The sequence below is a fragment of the Arachis ipaensis genome, chromosome B4 (genome assembly GCF_059453495.1).
Source record: "Arachis ipaensis isolate K30076 ecotype BB chromosome B4, ASM5945349v1, whole genome shotgun sequence".
In the NCBI taxonomy this organism is placed as follows: domain Eukaryota; kingdom Viridiplantae; phylum Streptophyta; class Magnoliopsida; order Fabales; family Fabaceae; genus Arachis; species Arachis ipaensis.
The window spans coordinates 132,712,938-132,728,692 of NC_142439.1; the positions used below are offsets into that span (position 1 = coordinate 132,712,938).

At 33.3% G+C, this 15,755-nt stretch overlaps 2 protein-coding genes and 1 non-coding gene across 4 annotated transcripts; all 3 read right to left on the minus strand.

Annotated features, from left to right (window-relative positions):
* Positions 1-5: 5 nt before the first annotated feature.
* TRNAV-CAC (transfer RNA valine (anticodon CAC)) lies at positions 6-79 on the minus strand. The gene has a single exon. It is a non-coding gene; the product is annotated as a tRNA-Val (tRNA).
* Positions 80-521: 442 nt separating this feature from the next.
* On the minus strand, positions 522-6,786 carry LOC107634997 (acyl-CoA hydrolase 2). Its single transcript, XM_016338353.3, has 17 exons — positions 6,587-6,786; positions 6,404-6,496; positions 4,871-4,938; positions 4,573-4,654; positions 4,405-4,451; positions 4,144-4,269; positions 3,929-4,006; positions 3,750-3,837; positions 2,672-2,784; positions 2,315-2,377; positions 2,177-2,232; positions 1,932-2,036; positions 1,623-1,679; positions 1,348-1,449; positions 1,199-1,247; positions 857-925; positions 522-772 (listed from the first exon to the last, which is right to left on the minus strand). The coding sequence occupies exons 1-17, from the start codon at positions 6,603-6,605 to the stop codon at positions 695-697; spliced, it is 1,293 nt and encodes a 430-aa protein (XP_016193839.1). The 5' UTR covers positions 6,606-6,786; the 3' UTR covers positions 522-694.
* A 1,412-nt stretch (positions 6,787-8,198) lies between these two features.
* BAM7 (beta-amylase 7) lies at positions 8,199-14,620 on the minus strand. Of its 2 annotated transcripts, none has more exons than XM_016338357.3 (11): positions 14,078-14,620; positions 13,175-13,750; positions 12,551-12,835; positions 12,330-12,407; positions 11,894-12,097; positions 11,607-11,801; positions 11,045-11,209; positions 10,106-10,366; positions 9,252-9,470; positions 8,842-9,061; positions 8,199-8,580 (listed from the first exon to the last, which is right to left on the minus strand). In XM_016338357.3, the coding sequence occupies exons 2-11, from the start codon at positions 13,628-13,630 to the stop codon at positions 8,552-8,554; spliced, it is 2,112 nt and encodes a 703-aa protein (XP_016193843.1). In that variant the 5' UTR covers positions 13,631-13,750; positions 14,078-14,620; the 3' UTR covers positions 8,199-8,551. The 2 variants fall into 2 exon arrangements, with proteins under 2 accessions (XP_016193843.1, XP_088339255.1); XM_088483129.1 differs by having other exon boundaries at positions 12,551-12,890; positions 14,078-14,593.
* Between the last annotated feature and the right edge of the window lie 1,135 nt (positions 14,621-15,755).

Consider the following 15,755-nt stretch of genomic DNA (forward strand, 5'->3'; position numbering starts at 1 on the left):
AAAAATGTCTGAGCCCGGGTTCGAACCGGGGACCTCTAGTGTGTGAGACTAGCGTGATAACCAACTACACCACCCAGACGAATGATGTTAATAATTTTCTGGTTTATGAATATAACTACTTGTTAGCATTGAGAATTTCATATTAAATCTCTAGAAATTTTATTTGGATTTTCTTTCGAGATACACACAATCTTTTATATATTTTTTTTAGTAGAAGTAACCTTCAAGGTATAAGAGTAAAAACATAAGCTAAGTTCTTTGTTCCTTAAACATTTGCGTTGATACTAATATAATTAAAAGAAAGTTAAAGTAAAAAAATATTTTATTGGGTTTTGCTTACTCATTACCGAGTTAAAAATGGTACGTCTTTATAGAAAAAGTAAGTTTTAAGTTTCAAATAACAATAAATATATGAAATTTACTATTTTTAAATCTTTAACGAGTAAAAAATTCGTTAAACATAACCAGAATGAAAATTGATTGAACCAATACTCCATATTATTTGTGAATTTAGGATAAGATTAGCACATCAATAAAAGATAACATTACCATATTATTTATGCATTTAGCATCCTTTACAAGGTTTGAAACGAATAAAGATCAATAGATCAAACAACAAGCACTTACAACACTTATTAGAATAAAGGGATTTCCCTGAACAGGAACCACATGTTCGCCTGCATTTTCAGCTACCTCACAACTTAGATTTGATGGCTGAATTTGGAGTACTAACTTTCCTCATTAGACCTTCTTGAACCAATGATACAAGGTGCTGAAAGTAATACAGTAAGAAACAGTTGAATCAGGGAAAGAGGTTAGGATGAAAAAGGAAAAATAGTAACACAAAATCCCTTACTTCTCCCTTCTGATTGAACATTTGGCCTGAGACATAGCCACGCGCATTGGAGGTACTAGGAGAAAAGATCTATAGAACAAATCAAGTTTACCAAGACATTAACATCAAACAAAACAAAATTACAAATTAAGAAGTTTTCGGTATGTATAGTTCAAATTAGGTACTGCTCGATTAGTTGATGATAACTTTAGAGTGGTTGACAAGTAGAATGTATTGACTCTAACTAGCAGAGTTGTTGATTTTTCTAAAAGGAGAAGTTTTCACTAATAATTTTTCAATTTTCTCAAAAAATTAATCACTAGAGGAAAAAGATAATAACAATGGAACACTTATGACACTAACCACAAATAGAACCCAGTCATCAGCTCTTAGAGGGCGATGAAACCACATCCTGAAATAAAAATTGAAAAGCATTTAGTAGCTTGACACATGTTAGATATGGCACAAATGTTAATACTTATTACACAACAAACAGTGGAACTTGTACTTACGAGTGGTCTAGGCTAACAGCCCGGGCCTTGAAGCCCTTTCGACGATGAGGGTTTAAGCTAACTTGAAGAAATATCAGATCAGAAGCATATGCCACCACACACCTACAACAAAAACCACATGTGTAGGTTGTTAGTTGCGTTGTTCTATGAAGCGTTTGAATTTTGGCATAAGGAAAATGAGTTTGTGCAATGGCATTGTTTTAGACCCAAAGCCTTGGTGCCAAAATCGCTAAACCAAAAGCAGACGTATCAAATAAGAAACAAAAGACATTTACCTATGCAAGGCCTGATCATCTGAAAGTTTCCCCTTTGCTCTAAACCAGTATCTCAAACTGCACACAATTTATTTTTAACAAAGACCAAAAAGGAAATTTTAAAAATAAATAAAATTACACTATGTTTAGCAATTAGCATAAGAAGTTCTAGACATTAAGGCTCTATTTGGTGGAAGATGTTTTAAGAGCTAGGAAGGCAAATATAAATGTGTAGGAGTGGTACACCCATTGGCATTCTAAATCTTATAAAAATATCATAAAAGACCAGTATAAATGTAAGGGAAAAGGTGCATATAGCATAATGCTAACCTGGGAGGAGATTTGGTCTGAGTTGTTTTAGTTTTAGGCTCACAGAACCTTATCTCTATGGGCCAGGGAATGAACTCGGATGTAGCAACCTTGTTACGGTAAGTTCTGAAGCAACAAACTTATCATTATGGCACATAAAATGATCAAATATACTATCTAGAGCCTGAAAAAGTTAAAGCAAGCATATAGGACTATGTTGCATCAAGTAAGCAAATATAGGACTATGTGGGAATAATAAACCTTACCTTGGGAGACGAGGGTCAGTAAGACGTTGTTCCCGTAACTCTTCCATTGAAAGAAGCTATAACAGATATCAAAATTAAATAATGTAAAATCCAGATATCAATTTGAAAATTCTTGATCACTGTAAGCTTGGTACTTGCCTCATCTGGATTAGGGACAGATGGCATAGTCACTTCCTGGTGTTCAAACCCAATTTCTTCTTTCTGTGAAGTTAAGGAAATAACTAAGCATGTGCTAATTTAGAGCAGAATTCCTGAACTAGAGTTAGAGACATATGTTATAGAACATGTATTAGCCAAGAAACAAAAACCTAAATGCAGAGTTGCTATTTCATGAATTTTACCCATTCCAGCAAAGTTAGAATTTATATGATGCAATAAACAAAGTAAATAGTATTAAAGTCTCTATGACCAAATGGTCTACAACTATTAGAGCACACAATGTCATCATTTTGAAGGGACAATTATATTATTCCAAGTCAAGAAAATTAGTATTACTTGAAATGAAGCCATCAAAGTGAAAATGATATTTCCCTTTTGAATTGCATCCACTCTCCTCGTGGCAAAGCTCTTCCCTTCACGGAGTCTATGAACTTGATATATAATTGGCACTGGAAAAGAGAAGTTTGGACTATGTATAAAATATATTGTCCTTAATATTACTATTATTAGCTACTGAGCAAATAAATTAGCAGCATACATGCATATATGCATATCTGATTTTCCAAGTATGAAGAAAATATTACATGATTTACTTAAATACAAAGTGTCATCTTACAAGGAAAAAAAAAACTTCTTAAAGTATAGAAACTAGAAAACGATAATGAAACCGAAATTCCTAAACTATAAAGAAACTTTTTCTTAATAAATATTGAGAACGGAATATAAGTTACTTGAAATCATTATGGTTATTTGAAATCGTTAGATGACTATGATCTATCTTATGCTTTTGGGAGAAATGGTTTCATGACATGGTATTAGAGCTTTTATGACCTAAAAGTCAGTTCAATCTTTATTACCCCCCAAACGAAAAGAATTAGCATAAAACAAACAAAAAAAGAGAAGGAAAAAAAGCCTATATAAATTCATCCAATCTCAAAAGAGGACTCTTGAGTCTTGTATGAAGGGATGTGTCAAAAATATAACCATTCAAATTATCACTTATATTTATTTCTCTTGGATTAGCTAATGAACTAATCTTATCATAATAGAGATAAGCATTTTGAGCAAAGGAGACAAAGTTGAAGACATTCTATCATCACGCAAACTAGTAAAGGGAAGAAGGGGAGTTCTCGTATGCACACACACACACACACACACACACAGAATCAAGGGTGGGGTTGAAAAGATAGAATAGGATTTATCAAGAAGGGAGACATTTGATTGCCAACTAAGAAAGATAAGGGTAATATAGGTCATTAATAAAATAGGAGAAAACTTGCTTGCATAAAACAACATAACATGTGGTCAAGAAAAGAAAATGAATCCTTCAAGTAAGGAAAAAGCAGTATGAAGAAACAGAGAAGATAGTTACACCAAACTTTGTCAACAAAATTCAGGGATCACACATGCTTACTGTTAAAATCCCCAACAAGAAGAAAATAGGCATGCAAGCTATGAACAACTTTAAGACAATCAACAGATTTTGATGCTGCAGCCAGTGCCTGCATGTTACATATTATGTCAGCAGTTTATCAGTAGAGGCTGCTACTGGCACGAGTAGCATAGAAAGAAGATAAAGTAGTTTTACCATACCTGTCCAACTGTCTGTCCACCAAACACCTTCCCGAATTTTGGAGCCTTTGGAGGGGTGATTCCTCGGAAGATATCTACCTTCAATGATAAACAACAGAAAGACATGAGCTGAATTATGAATATATAGCATGTTACTTTGTACAACCAAAGATAAACCAGGACAATCACATCTGACTAGTTTCTATCTCCTCTTCTAGCATATACATAAAACACACCTCTATAGGCTCCAAATGCAATATATGCTCCACTAGCGAGCATGTATCAACAGGTTTTTCTTCACTCCAAATAGAATTTGGCTGTAGCAGTGCTGAGTGCTCATGAAGCAGCAATAAACATGACAACTGCAACAGCAAACAAAGAAAAATAATAAACTGAATTAAAAAATCCATTTTAATTAAGAATGTATCTCTTGTACTTGTCATTGCATACTGAGCTGTTGCATTGAAGAGCAACAGAATGAGAAACTAAAAAGGCACCTTAGTCAGAGCTATGACATCAGCTTGATGAACAGCATTTGCTAGACCTGCAAGTTGTAGATCATATTAGTGTTCTCACAATATAGTTATGCATCAATTTAAGGGAATATCTGTAATAAGCATATTAAGAGAATAAAACAATGAAACTATAAGAATGAAGTTGATTACCATAACCAAAATAGTCATATCTTTTTAATAGAAATTCTGGATGATTTTCATCATCAGTTCTATCCGATCCAATAACTTCAGCCTGCAAGACAAGAAGCCGACTTTCAGCACAAAACTGTCAAATCCAAAATTACTTGTAATTAAAAAAATTATTCACTACCCCTTTATCCATCAGTAGCTTTTACCCTTAAATCACTAAAAGCAATCCAATGAATGTTGTATATTGGCATTGTTTCTCTAAATTTTGAACATCCTAGCAGTTTTCAATTCTATAATACAGCATGTAAAAGAAGCATACCTCTCCTTCAAATATGAAGTAAAGCCCATCTGCAGGTTCCCCCTCACGAACAACATACTCTCCAGGCTCTACGCAATGATAACCCATCATTCATCAATCGAAAGCATAAAATCAATGTATCTATTGGAACACCAACCAATTTCCTTCGAATGAAACATCCGTCCAAGTTCGAATAGATTATTGAAATTCAGTATTTCATAAATTATCTTTGAATAGTTCTTTTTTAAATAAATTTTGAAGTTGAGAGGTGAAAAGCCAACCATAAAAAAGGCTCAATACTGTCAAGAATCTTAGTTGCATAAGTAGATTGTAGATATACAGAACTAGATTAGGAATGAATATTTTAGCTAGTCAGCTGCTGTAGCACCTATTATGAAAATTTTGGCATGCAGCGGAATGGCCTATAGAAGCCATTGTAATGAGAGTAAAGATGGAGGTAATTCAATAACTAGAAGATCTAAAAATCCATAAATGAACCCATTAAAGGAAATTTGCATTTTAATAGTTTTAATATAAACATAATTTGTAACATAACACTACAAGTCTATTATAGTGTCGACTATGTAGTCTACTTGGACAATATTGAGCTGTCCTGATAGTAAAAACACCCAGTAAAAGGAATGACTATGTTAGTCATCTTATCAAAAGTAGTATAAGCCCTGCCCATGTGTTTAAAATTCAACATAAATATACAGTCATCGTTTCAAGAAGGTTATATAAGATAGAGCGGCACCTGATAACAAATGGTAAAGGAAGATCAAGATTGACAAAACCATTCATGTAATATAGAAACAAAAGCAACAACAGTTCCAATTCATTGTAATTGATTAATTAACATGTTGGTTAACCATATTAAAAGACATGACCAGATAGAAACTAGGCAATCATTGGCTTATCAAAGTAAGATTCAGTTTCTAGTGGTTTAACTACACACACAAACCATGTATCAAGGTTGTTATATTACTCCAAAAGGAAAAAATTAAAGTTCCATGCTATAAACAAAATTGGGTAAATTACCAAAATGATACTTGAAATTTATAGTTTTATGAAAATATCTTCAAAGATACCAACGACAAATAAGGCAAAAGATTTAAAAATGTGACAAAAATAACCAGGCATTATAGACAGTACTTTAGAGATCGGATTGTGACATGGTTTTTTTTGTAAACATAATTAGGAAAATATGATCTTTTCATATAAAATTTGGTTATTTTAGTCCAAGTGAATTATTTTGTGATTTGTTTTTGAATGATCGAGAATTTTATATAAAAGGAAAAATTTTGCTTCGATTTTTGCCTATACCTTTTAAATAGTTATTCAGATGTTCCAAAAATTTTGGATTAAATGCACAAGTCATTTGCAATTGAAGTTCATATCTTTACTAGATGCTTTTGTGGCTACATGAACTTTCAGATATACCATTTAGTAGTTTACCCAACAAAATTTCAACATGATTCATTAGCAGGGAGTTCTAATCCATCAATCAAACAAGTTCTAACTTTTCAAAAACTCAAAATCAAGGATAATTATTACCATAGTGCTTAACAATCACAAGCTGAGAAATCTTCCTGACGGAGGAGCTAGGAAGTCTCTGTAGCAGAGGAACACACCCGAGGAACTCAAACACTGCTAAGATCAAACGAAACGCGCAAATTAGAATATTCTCAGCATCGAAATCGAAGAAGATGAATAGAATTTGGTGAGAGAGTCACATACCTTGTTCTTCCTTGGCCATTGAGCTCAGCCAATGAACCTAAAGGTAGAGAGAAAGAGAGAAAGTTACTTACACACTGCGAAAGTGTGAAGATCAGTGTCTTTGGCAGTGTACGGTCAAAATTGATCACCTTTTCTTACTGTCACTGAAACTTTATTTGACATTTGAAAATTATGTATTAAACACGTGAATTATAATTTCTGCGTTTGTAATATTTTATTTATGGCTGTACACCATCATGCATTAGATAATGGATTTGGAACTAAATTGTTTATGTAATAACTAATAAATAAGGAATAATATTTTATTGAATTTAGTTAACATCTGTCCTAAAAATAATAGTACATAATAAACTTGTCAGTAATAAAAAAATTTAAAAATTTATTCAATAAATACAAAATAAATATATTAAAAATTTAATTTTTTATATTTTTAATAAAAAAAATTTTAATTTGTAAACTTAATATATACCCTAAAGTACAAGATATGTAAATCCTATTTTATTTTGTCCATCACACTCATCATTCTAGAAAAGAAAATTATACAGGTATTGAAAAAAAAATTAATGTATAAGAATTAATTAAAAATGTATCGAAAAATAAATTTATCGTACAAGAATTCAATTACATCGAATTTATTCTTAATATATAAAAGTAGATATATAAGTTTATCCACATTACTTTTAAAACATCTTTTTCTTTTTACTAATGTCATATCAACAGCATCGTTTACTTGGCAAAATATTAGAATCAACCACTCAATTTTTGTCAAAATCGACTATTATTTTCAAGTCAGCAAAAAAAAAATACAAAAATTTGTAATAAAATTTGTAACCTACAAAAACATTCAATCCATATCCATATATTTATTATATCTCACCGTTATAAATAACACAATAAATTTATAACTCCAATAATTAATTTGTTAATTTCTATAAATAACTCATTAAATATAATAAACATTCATATTGTAATAATAATATTAATAATCATAATAAATTTTACGTTACAAATATTCAAATTTCATACTATTTCAACTAATTATATAAGTTTCCAATCACTATTCCCAAGAAAAATCTATTTTCGAACTACACAACATTTCAAACTTACTCAATGGAGTATCATTATTTGGACAATATCACCAAACAAAAAGACAATTGATTTCAACTAAAACAAATACAAAAATCAAATCACCAAATAAAAATATCACTTTATACAACTCCAACATCCAATTTTAAACAAAATAGCTTTTAAATTTAACTTTAATTTACATATATTTAATTTAAATTTACAAAATTTATTATATACTATTATTAATTTACTATTAATTTACCGTCCGCGCATCTCATTCTAGTTAATGTTTATGCTTGCAATGCTAAACGCTAACGACAATTTCATTGTTCTGGTATGTTTAGTGCGTTTGTTTCCAAAGCAAATTAATTTATTATCTAAAATTATTAATAAAAATATATTATTTTATATTTGTTAAAGTTTTAAATAAATTTTTAAGAATAATTTTTAAAATTTTTACAATTTTTATTCGCATCTCCAAATATGCATATTTGATAAAATTTTAGTTCCCATCCCAAATTTTAATTTCATAACTCCAGCGAAATATAAAATGATAACCTAGCATATAAACTTGTATACATCATAAAGTAGCATGTACGAAAATAATAGTTCACTGTAGCTAACACAAGCTCAGTGAGTTTGCACAATGATGTATGCACAAATTTTACATCCCGGTATTAACGGATGTTTCTTTGATAAAATACAAGAAAATGAATAAAGAAAAATAGCTTATTTTAATCTATTTCTACAGCTACTTGGGCATCAACTAGTATCTGTGGTAGCAAATGACTATCTTTACCCTTCTATGCTTATGTAACTGGCTACTCCAACATTTTCACATGGGAAAATAATACACTGTACACATTCCACCGGAGTCTCTTCCTTGCTTACTTGCGGTTATACCTGAAGATCAAGAACAGCTTCCCCTGCAGGAAATATATATAAGGCGTCATGAACCCTAATTAAAATGCAATCAGTGAGCAATGACAACTACTTCGGCAGCTACTTAGACTCATTTCATGTTCTATTGCAAAATTAAAATGATTCCAGTCAGAAAAGAGTCTCATGCTATGAATTTGAGTGTTGTATGTGCACACTTGTCAGCATGTAACTAAATCCACTCTTTTAAATAAACTTGATTCTTGTCAGCAACAAGCTAAATGTGAAATTTTTTTCGTCAAACTTACCATGCATCCTCTTGACAAATCGTTCAAACTCTCGTAGGTTTTGCTGTTCCATAAGTAATGGACTAAGCCTTAGGTAAGTGAAGGAAGAAAAGTGCCTTCCATCTGGATCATTCATGGGTTTGGCACTATCCAAAGCCTTGTTATAGGTAACTCTGTTTAGGCAAGGAAGTGCATTCTCACCGGCAACTGGTAAGCCAAGATCCCAACCTGCATTCAATACCTGCAATGCACGATAAGACATACAGATTAGGGTTTGTGAACTGCGATAAATCTTAAGCACTAAAACATAGTTCTAAACACAAGCAAGTAATCATAAATATTCTTTATATTCACGAAGAAATTGCTTATACGTACTACTGTACTAGCATAAGAAAAACAAAAGAGAGAGAGAAAAAATTGCTAACTCGTACTTGCCAGACTAATCCCTCAGGGTCAGCGAATGCCTTTGGAAAGACCTCAAGCTGGTTCAATGTGTTTAAGTCGGCACAAGCAATGTTCAAGCTAACTCCATTGCTCTTTAACATTTCCATAATAGCCACATAGCCATCGCGATTACATGGGTTATAATACCCAGCAGTTAATTCAGCAGCATGACTAGCAGTCTTGTACCACCAGTAAATATTTGCCAACTGTAAAGAAATAAGATATATATCAGGACAGACTACAAGGACACAATCCACAAAACACAATCAAACCCACAAAAACTAAAAGAATAACCCTACAAATGGACAAGCATTAATGTTCAGTTAATTGCACAGAAAGAATTCTTTCCCTCCACTTCCTTTTTCCCTCTCATCTCATTTTCTGGTGATTGGCACACTATTGTTTTCTGGTGGCTGTAGATGAAAATTTATACATAGCAATATCGGTCCATAAAACATACTTTTTTGGTCAGTGGTAGGGTGAAGTAATTGGCAAGAATTAATGCAACATTGTGCACAAATGGTGAGAGCGTTGCTTCTTGGAAAGACTTTCTGAGAAAGTTATATTTTCTGGATATGCTGTGAGATGAAAATGGGTTGTCAGAAATCATGTTATGTTCATGTGTAAAGTGGGATGCTTAAAAGCATTGCAAATTAAATACCTCACAGATAAAACTATAACCATATCAATCATGTGATTCCTTATGTTTTAAGACAAAAACATTCTGATACATAATGGTCAACGAAACTTTTTTAAAACTTAGATTACAATTCTGCTTAAAGAGAACCTAGATTACAAGTTCTTCCACATTTTATGAAAAGTTTCATTTTCCTTAACTTACCTTTGCAGCAATGCAGGATCCCTCGAAAGCTAATTTTGCCAGAGAAAGTACCCCGTTTCCATGATCAACTAAAACCTTAGAATACCAATTAAGGAAAAACCTGCCATAGAAGCCATCATAATCACCCCCATCGCAAAAGAAACCTGTTTCGTGTGGCTGAGAATTATAGGTACCCGCATTATCTGGTCCCCTATCCCAAATAGAGTGTCCCCGTGCTTCAGCTGCTTTCTTGAGACTTTTCAACATGTATTGATCATAGCACTGCCCATGAAGTAAGAAAAAATGATGAGCAAAGTGGTGAAAACGATACATAACACGCATCACCGAAAGGATGTCAACAACAGTAGGTGAATAGGAGAGGACAACCACAATCACAGGCCATGTATAATATGTTGTGGCAAGATGTTTTCTGAAGATGAAGTGACCATTAAAATTTAAGAATTTCTTTCCAATGAAAGACAACATAGAATAGCACAAACTAAACATTGCTTATAATCTTAGCCTATTCTAAGAATTTTCGTTCCTAGGAAGTAGGAACATGCCCAGATTTCTCCTCATTCTCTTAAAATCAACAAACTAAAACTCGTCCTCTATGTCAATGGAGGTTGAAAGGCCCTAAAGAAAATGTCAGAAAAACATGTGGACAAGAATAATTAAGGATACTACATATAGCTGAAACCATTTCTTTTGAGCCATGAATTATCTACATCTACAATAACAAAAAAAATCTTATCCGGTATCATAATCGATTCACTCTCTCAACTGGTTCGGATTGTTTGGGGGTGGGGGGAGGAAGGAAGTTCAATATATTGAATAGAATATAATTTGCTTACAACAGCCAAAGATATTTGAGCAAATAAAGCATATGTAACGAAAATTTAAGCCAAAAATGGGAAGACTAAATACATGAAAATATAGTATACTTACGAAAATAATTACCTGGAACTCACCAACACCAGGATATCTCCAACCATGTTTTACAGGACAAGATGGATATCTTAGCTCTCCGCACGGACCAAGTCCAACTTCAATCATAGAGATGAAACTATCCTCAAAATACTCATCAAATTCTACCCGGAAACTTCTCATGAAATCAAAATAGACCTACAAAAATGTTAGATATGAAAGTTATATACCTTAATTTTATAAGCATATCGTAAAATGGAGACTCTGCCTCATACTTTTCCCAAACATGATCCAAATAACTTAGACAGACTTGACTCGCTAAAAAATGTTTTATTTAAAATACTATGCAATGCCTTCACACTTAAAATGACATGATTTAATAATTACTTCAAATCTGGTTGACAATGTCTATAGAGATGTACCCTGTCATTAAACATATATTAGTTATTTCTTACTAATTGTGGTCACTAACAACAAATGGCTCCCCATGGACCAGGGTCAACTACATGGATCAACTGATGCTGCCAATATGCTAATAATAGAAGAAAGAAAAAAGAAATAGTAATGATGATTGTCATGTCAATGTCGTTATTACCTCTAAAGCAGTCCGACCTCTTAATACCCGTTCCTTATCTACTCCCCAAGAAAGACATTCAGGGTTGTGTCTTCCCTCTCTGTCAGTGAAGAAGATATCAGGATTGGTCCTACCAATTTCTGCAACCCAATGGGGCAAAGGAATGCAAACATCATCACCAAAATTGCCTCCACATTCATGAAACGACATCACAACCTGGCCAAGTTTCAACAAAGACAAGTTACTACCTGAGCCAGATTGCAGCAAGATAGAAACTTACAATGATTCAAGTTGCTAATGAAACTCACCTGCAGCTTAAGCTTCAGCTCATGCACCATCTGAAAGAGTCTCTTGTAACCATTCCAATTATACTCTTGTGGAGCATGTGCTTCTACTATTCCCCACCAACAATTAACTGTAACACCATCAACGTTTATTGATTTCAATACTTTCAGCTGCTTTAGTAGACCATCCGGATCAACAAGCTCACACTTTATATTGATCACTCCTAACTGTCAACAATGTAGAGAGAAAATGCTTACTAAACATTAAATTAAGAATTTCTGAATTAGGAAAAAGGAAGATATTTTTGTTTCCTCTCCCATAATAGTTACATAAATTTCCCAAAACAATATACACAAAATGCAGTATGCAGTAGGAACTACTCACTACAAGCATATGAAGAAACCATGATGCAGAAATTTGATGAAATAATGTGGGAAAGAAAGAGAAAAATTAGCTTACCGGTAGCATCACATACACTGGAACATATGGAGTACCGGCCAGATCACGCTCTGATAATCTGCAGGGCAAGTCAATAATCTGCAAAGAAAATGGTGTAAATTGTAAAATCAATGCCAACAGATTTACCAGCTAAAGCCACCATGTTGAATTTATAGGCAAAACTAAAGGGATGACTATGCCTTTTAGGATAATTATATATTGGCCACATAATTACCATATACCTGCTTCTCATGAACAGTATCCATTGAACCACTGCCAACCAAAGGTTGATTGTCTCTCTGTAACTCTCCATCCCCCACCATGGATGTTTGAGACCGGGAACTTGAGGATAGATCATAAGGAGATGGAGTTGGCATGAAAACACCTTTTGTTTGACATGTATTATACTCTAATGAGCTCCTATAGCCAGAAGCAACTCCCCTGATGGAAGCAGATGGAGTTGGTTGTGAAGGCACTGGAGAAGATGGAGTGACAACTGCAGAATTACCACCAGTTGGCCTTTGACCCTGTAAGGTTGAGAAGAAAAGGTCCAATTTGGGTGTTTTCTGAGATTTGTTAAAACTGAAATTTGCAGATACAACAACAGTAATAAGATTTTAAAACATCAAGTACTTTTAGCTTGTCATAGCCAAGAAAACAACTAAGGTACAAGTACTAAGTATAAGTGTCAATGTTTGGTTGTATAATAGTTCTCAGTAATAAAGTCCTTCAAAACATAACGGTCACAAGGAGATTTGAAGGATAAACAATACTCAGGCCATAGTCCACTCATTTATCATGGAAACCACACAAATATACACCAAATCAAACTCCTTCAGAATAAAAAAGTCTAGTTCAGGTCTCACCTGGGATCTTGGAGGAAAAGTAGTGCCATCAGGAAGAACCACCCACCCAGCTTCTCTTGCTAAAGCAGCAATAACATCATTTATGTCTGCTCTAACTCTAAGATTGTAGTTGCCATGCCTGCGAAGCCCTGCCAAGATCTTAGCGGTGATAGCCCTCCGGCGCCTCTCTCTTAGCTTTGTCCGTTCTTTCTCTTCTAGTGGTCTACATCTTCGAGCAGATCCACCTGGGGTTCCAACTTGTTCTTGAAACTGCTGTTGCTGTTGAAAACTGTTGTCACCACCAGCAGTAACTAAACCATTCCCACCATCAATCCCTACCATCTCCGAAGCATTTCCATGATCACCTCCATTTTCCTCTTCATCTCCATCCTCATCATCCTCTTCTTTCACATCCATCTCTATTTCTTCATCATCATCTTCGCTGGTTCCAATAAGCCTCTGCATATCAGTTGCCATAATCCCACTGAACCTTCAGTATCTCAATTCAATTATCTTACTGACTTGTTGATTGCCAATGCAATCAAGAATCACGAATTACATCCAGTTCAAAATCTATGACATTGGGAATTCCACATTCTGCAAAAAGACAAAATCAGCATTAGCACTTCACCAGCAGTACTAAACACGTAGCAAATTTCCCTCCTCTTTAAGCCTTATTAGTTCATACTTCATACTAATACAAAGAACAACAACAACAACCAAGTCTCCCTATGTCTACAATTGTAAAATTTAAATTACTTCATATCACAGTAAAAATAAAAAATAAAACCGCAAACACAATCACACATTACACTTAATTCACCAATTCCATTCCTCAGCTCAGCAGCAAACAATTATCCCCTTTTTTTAAATACATATCTACGAAATTTCGCGTTAATTTCACGAATTCCAGCACGATTTTACCTTCCATCTCGAAATCACAGCTCGATCAACAAAACTCTGGCAAATCCGTCTTCTGCGCGCCAAATTTCGTCAGAACCCCGCCGCGTACAAAAATCGCCGGCGGCCACCGCGGGTTTCCGGTGTGGATCGAAGGAGAAAGGAGGGAATCAGGATCAGGAAGGATCAGATCGAAGGGAAAGAAGACGACAGTGGCGTTCCCGGCAGTGAATTTTCCGGCGAGCGAGTGAAGAGGTGCCGCGCGTGCGAGCAAAAGCATGCGAGGTGTGCACAGGAAACTAGGGTTTCTCCCGCTCGCTCGCTCGTGCCGAGTGTGCGAAGACGAACGTGTTTCGAAATCGTGGCACACGAACGAGTCGCTCGTGTTAATGTTAATCTATACAAGTGAAAACAAGAAAAGAAGAATACAACACGAGAAAAAGCAAAATTAAATAGTAAAATGATTAAAACTCTTCACTTGATGATTGACTTTGTAAACCTATTTCTATTTCCCTTTACCTGTTGACTTCTTGAGATGTCATAAGACTCAATTTAATCTTTATGTTTCCAATAACCAATCAACTTGATCATTGAATATTAAAAAGTTGAATTGGATTCGCAAATTATGTTGGTTCTGCCATCGTCATCCATTAACATAAGGCTTTGTTTTACAATATTTTACATTTTGAAATTAAACATACGATAAAGTATTACTTTCGTCATTAATATTTTGAATTAAATTTTAATTTATTGTTTAACATTTTAAATGTTTTATTTTAGTCTCAAAATATTTTAAACGAGTTTAATATTGTCTCACAATTAAATTTGACATAAACAATTCATATATTTAAAAATTAATATAATATTTAATTTTAATACGTAAGTAAAATTGACTTACCAATAATCAGAAATATAAAAATTTATTAATTATTCAAGCTAAAAATTTAATGATAAGACAACATTGAATTCGTTTTAAATTTTTTGAGGTTAAAATAAGATGTTTGAAACATTAGGTTACATTTAAAAGATAAACTGAGATTGAGACTAAATTAAGTCTCTATATTGTGTTTGGTGCAAAATGTACTAGATTGAGTTGTGTCTTAGTATTATGTTTGGTTTAAGATAAATATGGAGATTGAAGGGTAGATTTGAAATTTGAAAAGCTAAATGAAGGTATTTTTGAGAAAAAAATTTATTAAGGTTTTAGTTTCTGTCTTAAAAAATTTTAGTCTCCAATGTTTTCACTTTTTGGAGGTACTGAAGTGACTAAAATTTTGTGTCTCAAAGCTAAAATTTTTTAGTTCTAGTCTCTGGCTACCAAACATAATAATGAGTTCTACTCTTCCAATTTCAGTCTCAGTCTCTAAAAATAAACATTACCTTCGGTAGCGTTTGTTTTTATGTACTAGGACAAAGACTGAGAGACTAGGACTCATAATATGTTTGTTGATCCAGAAATTGGTACTAAAATTTTAGTCTCTGTCTCTAAATTTCAGTATTTCAATACCTCCAAAAAATGAAAATACAGAAAAATGAAATTTTTGGAAACAAAAACTAAAACTTTAATAACATTTTATACCTAAAATACCCCTATTAAAATTAATTATTTCAACTTTATTATTTGTGCAAATTAAATTAGAGTTTCATTATTATTTTAGTATCTGTCTCCCACTTTACACCAAACACAATACTGAGACTTATT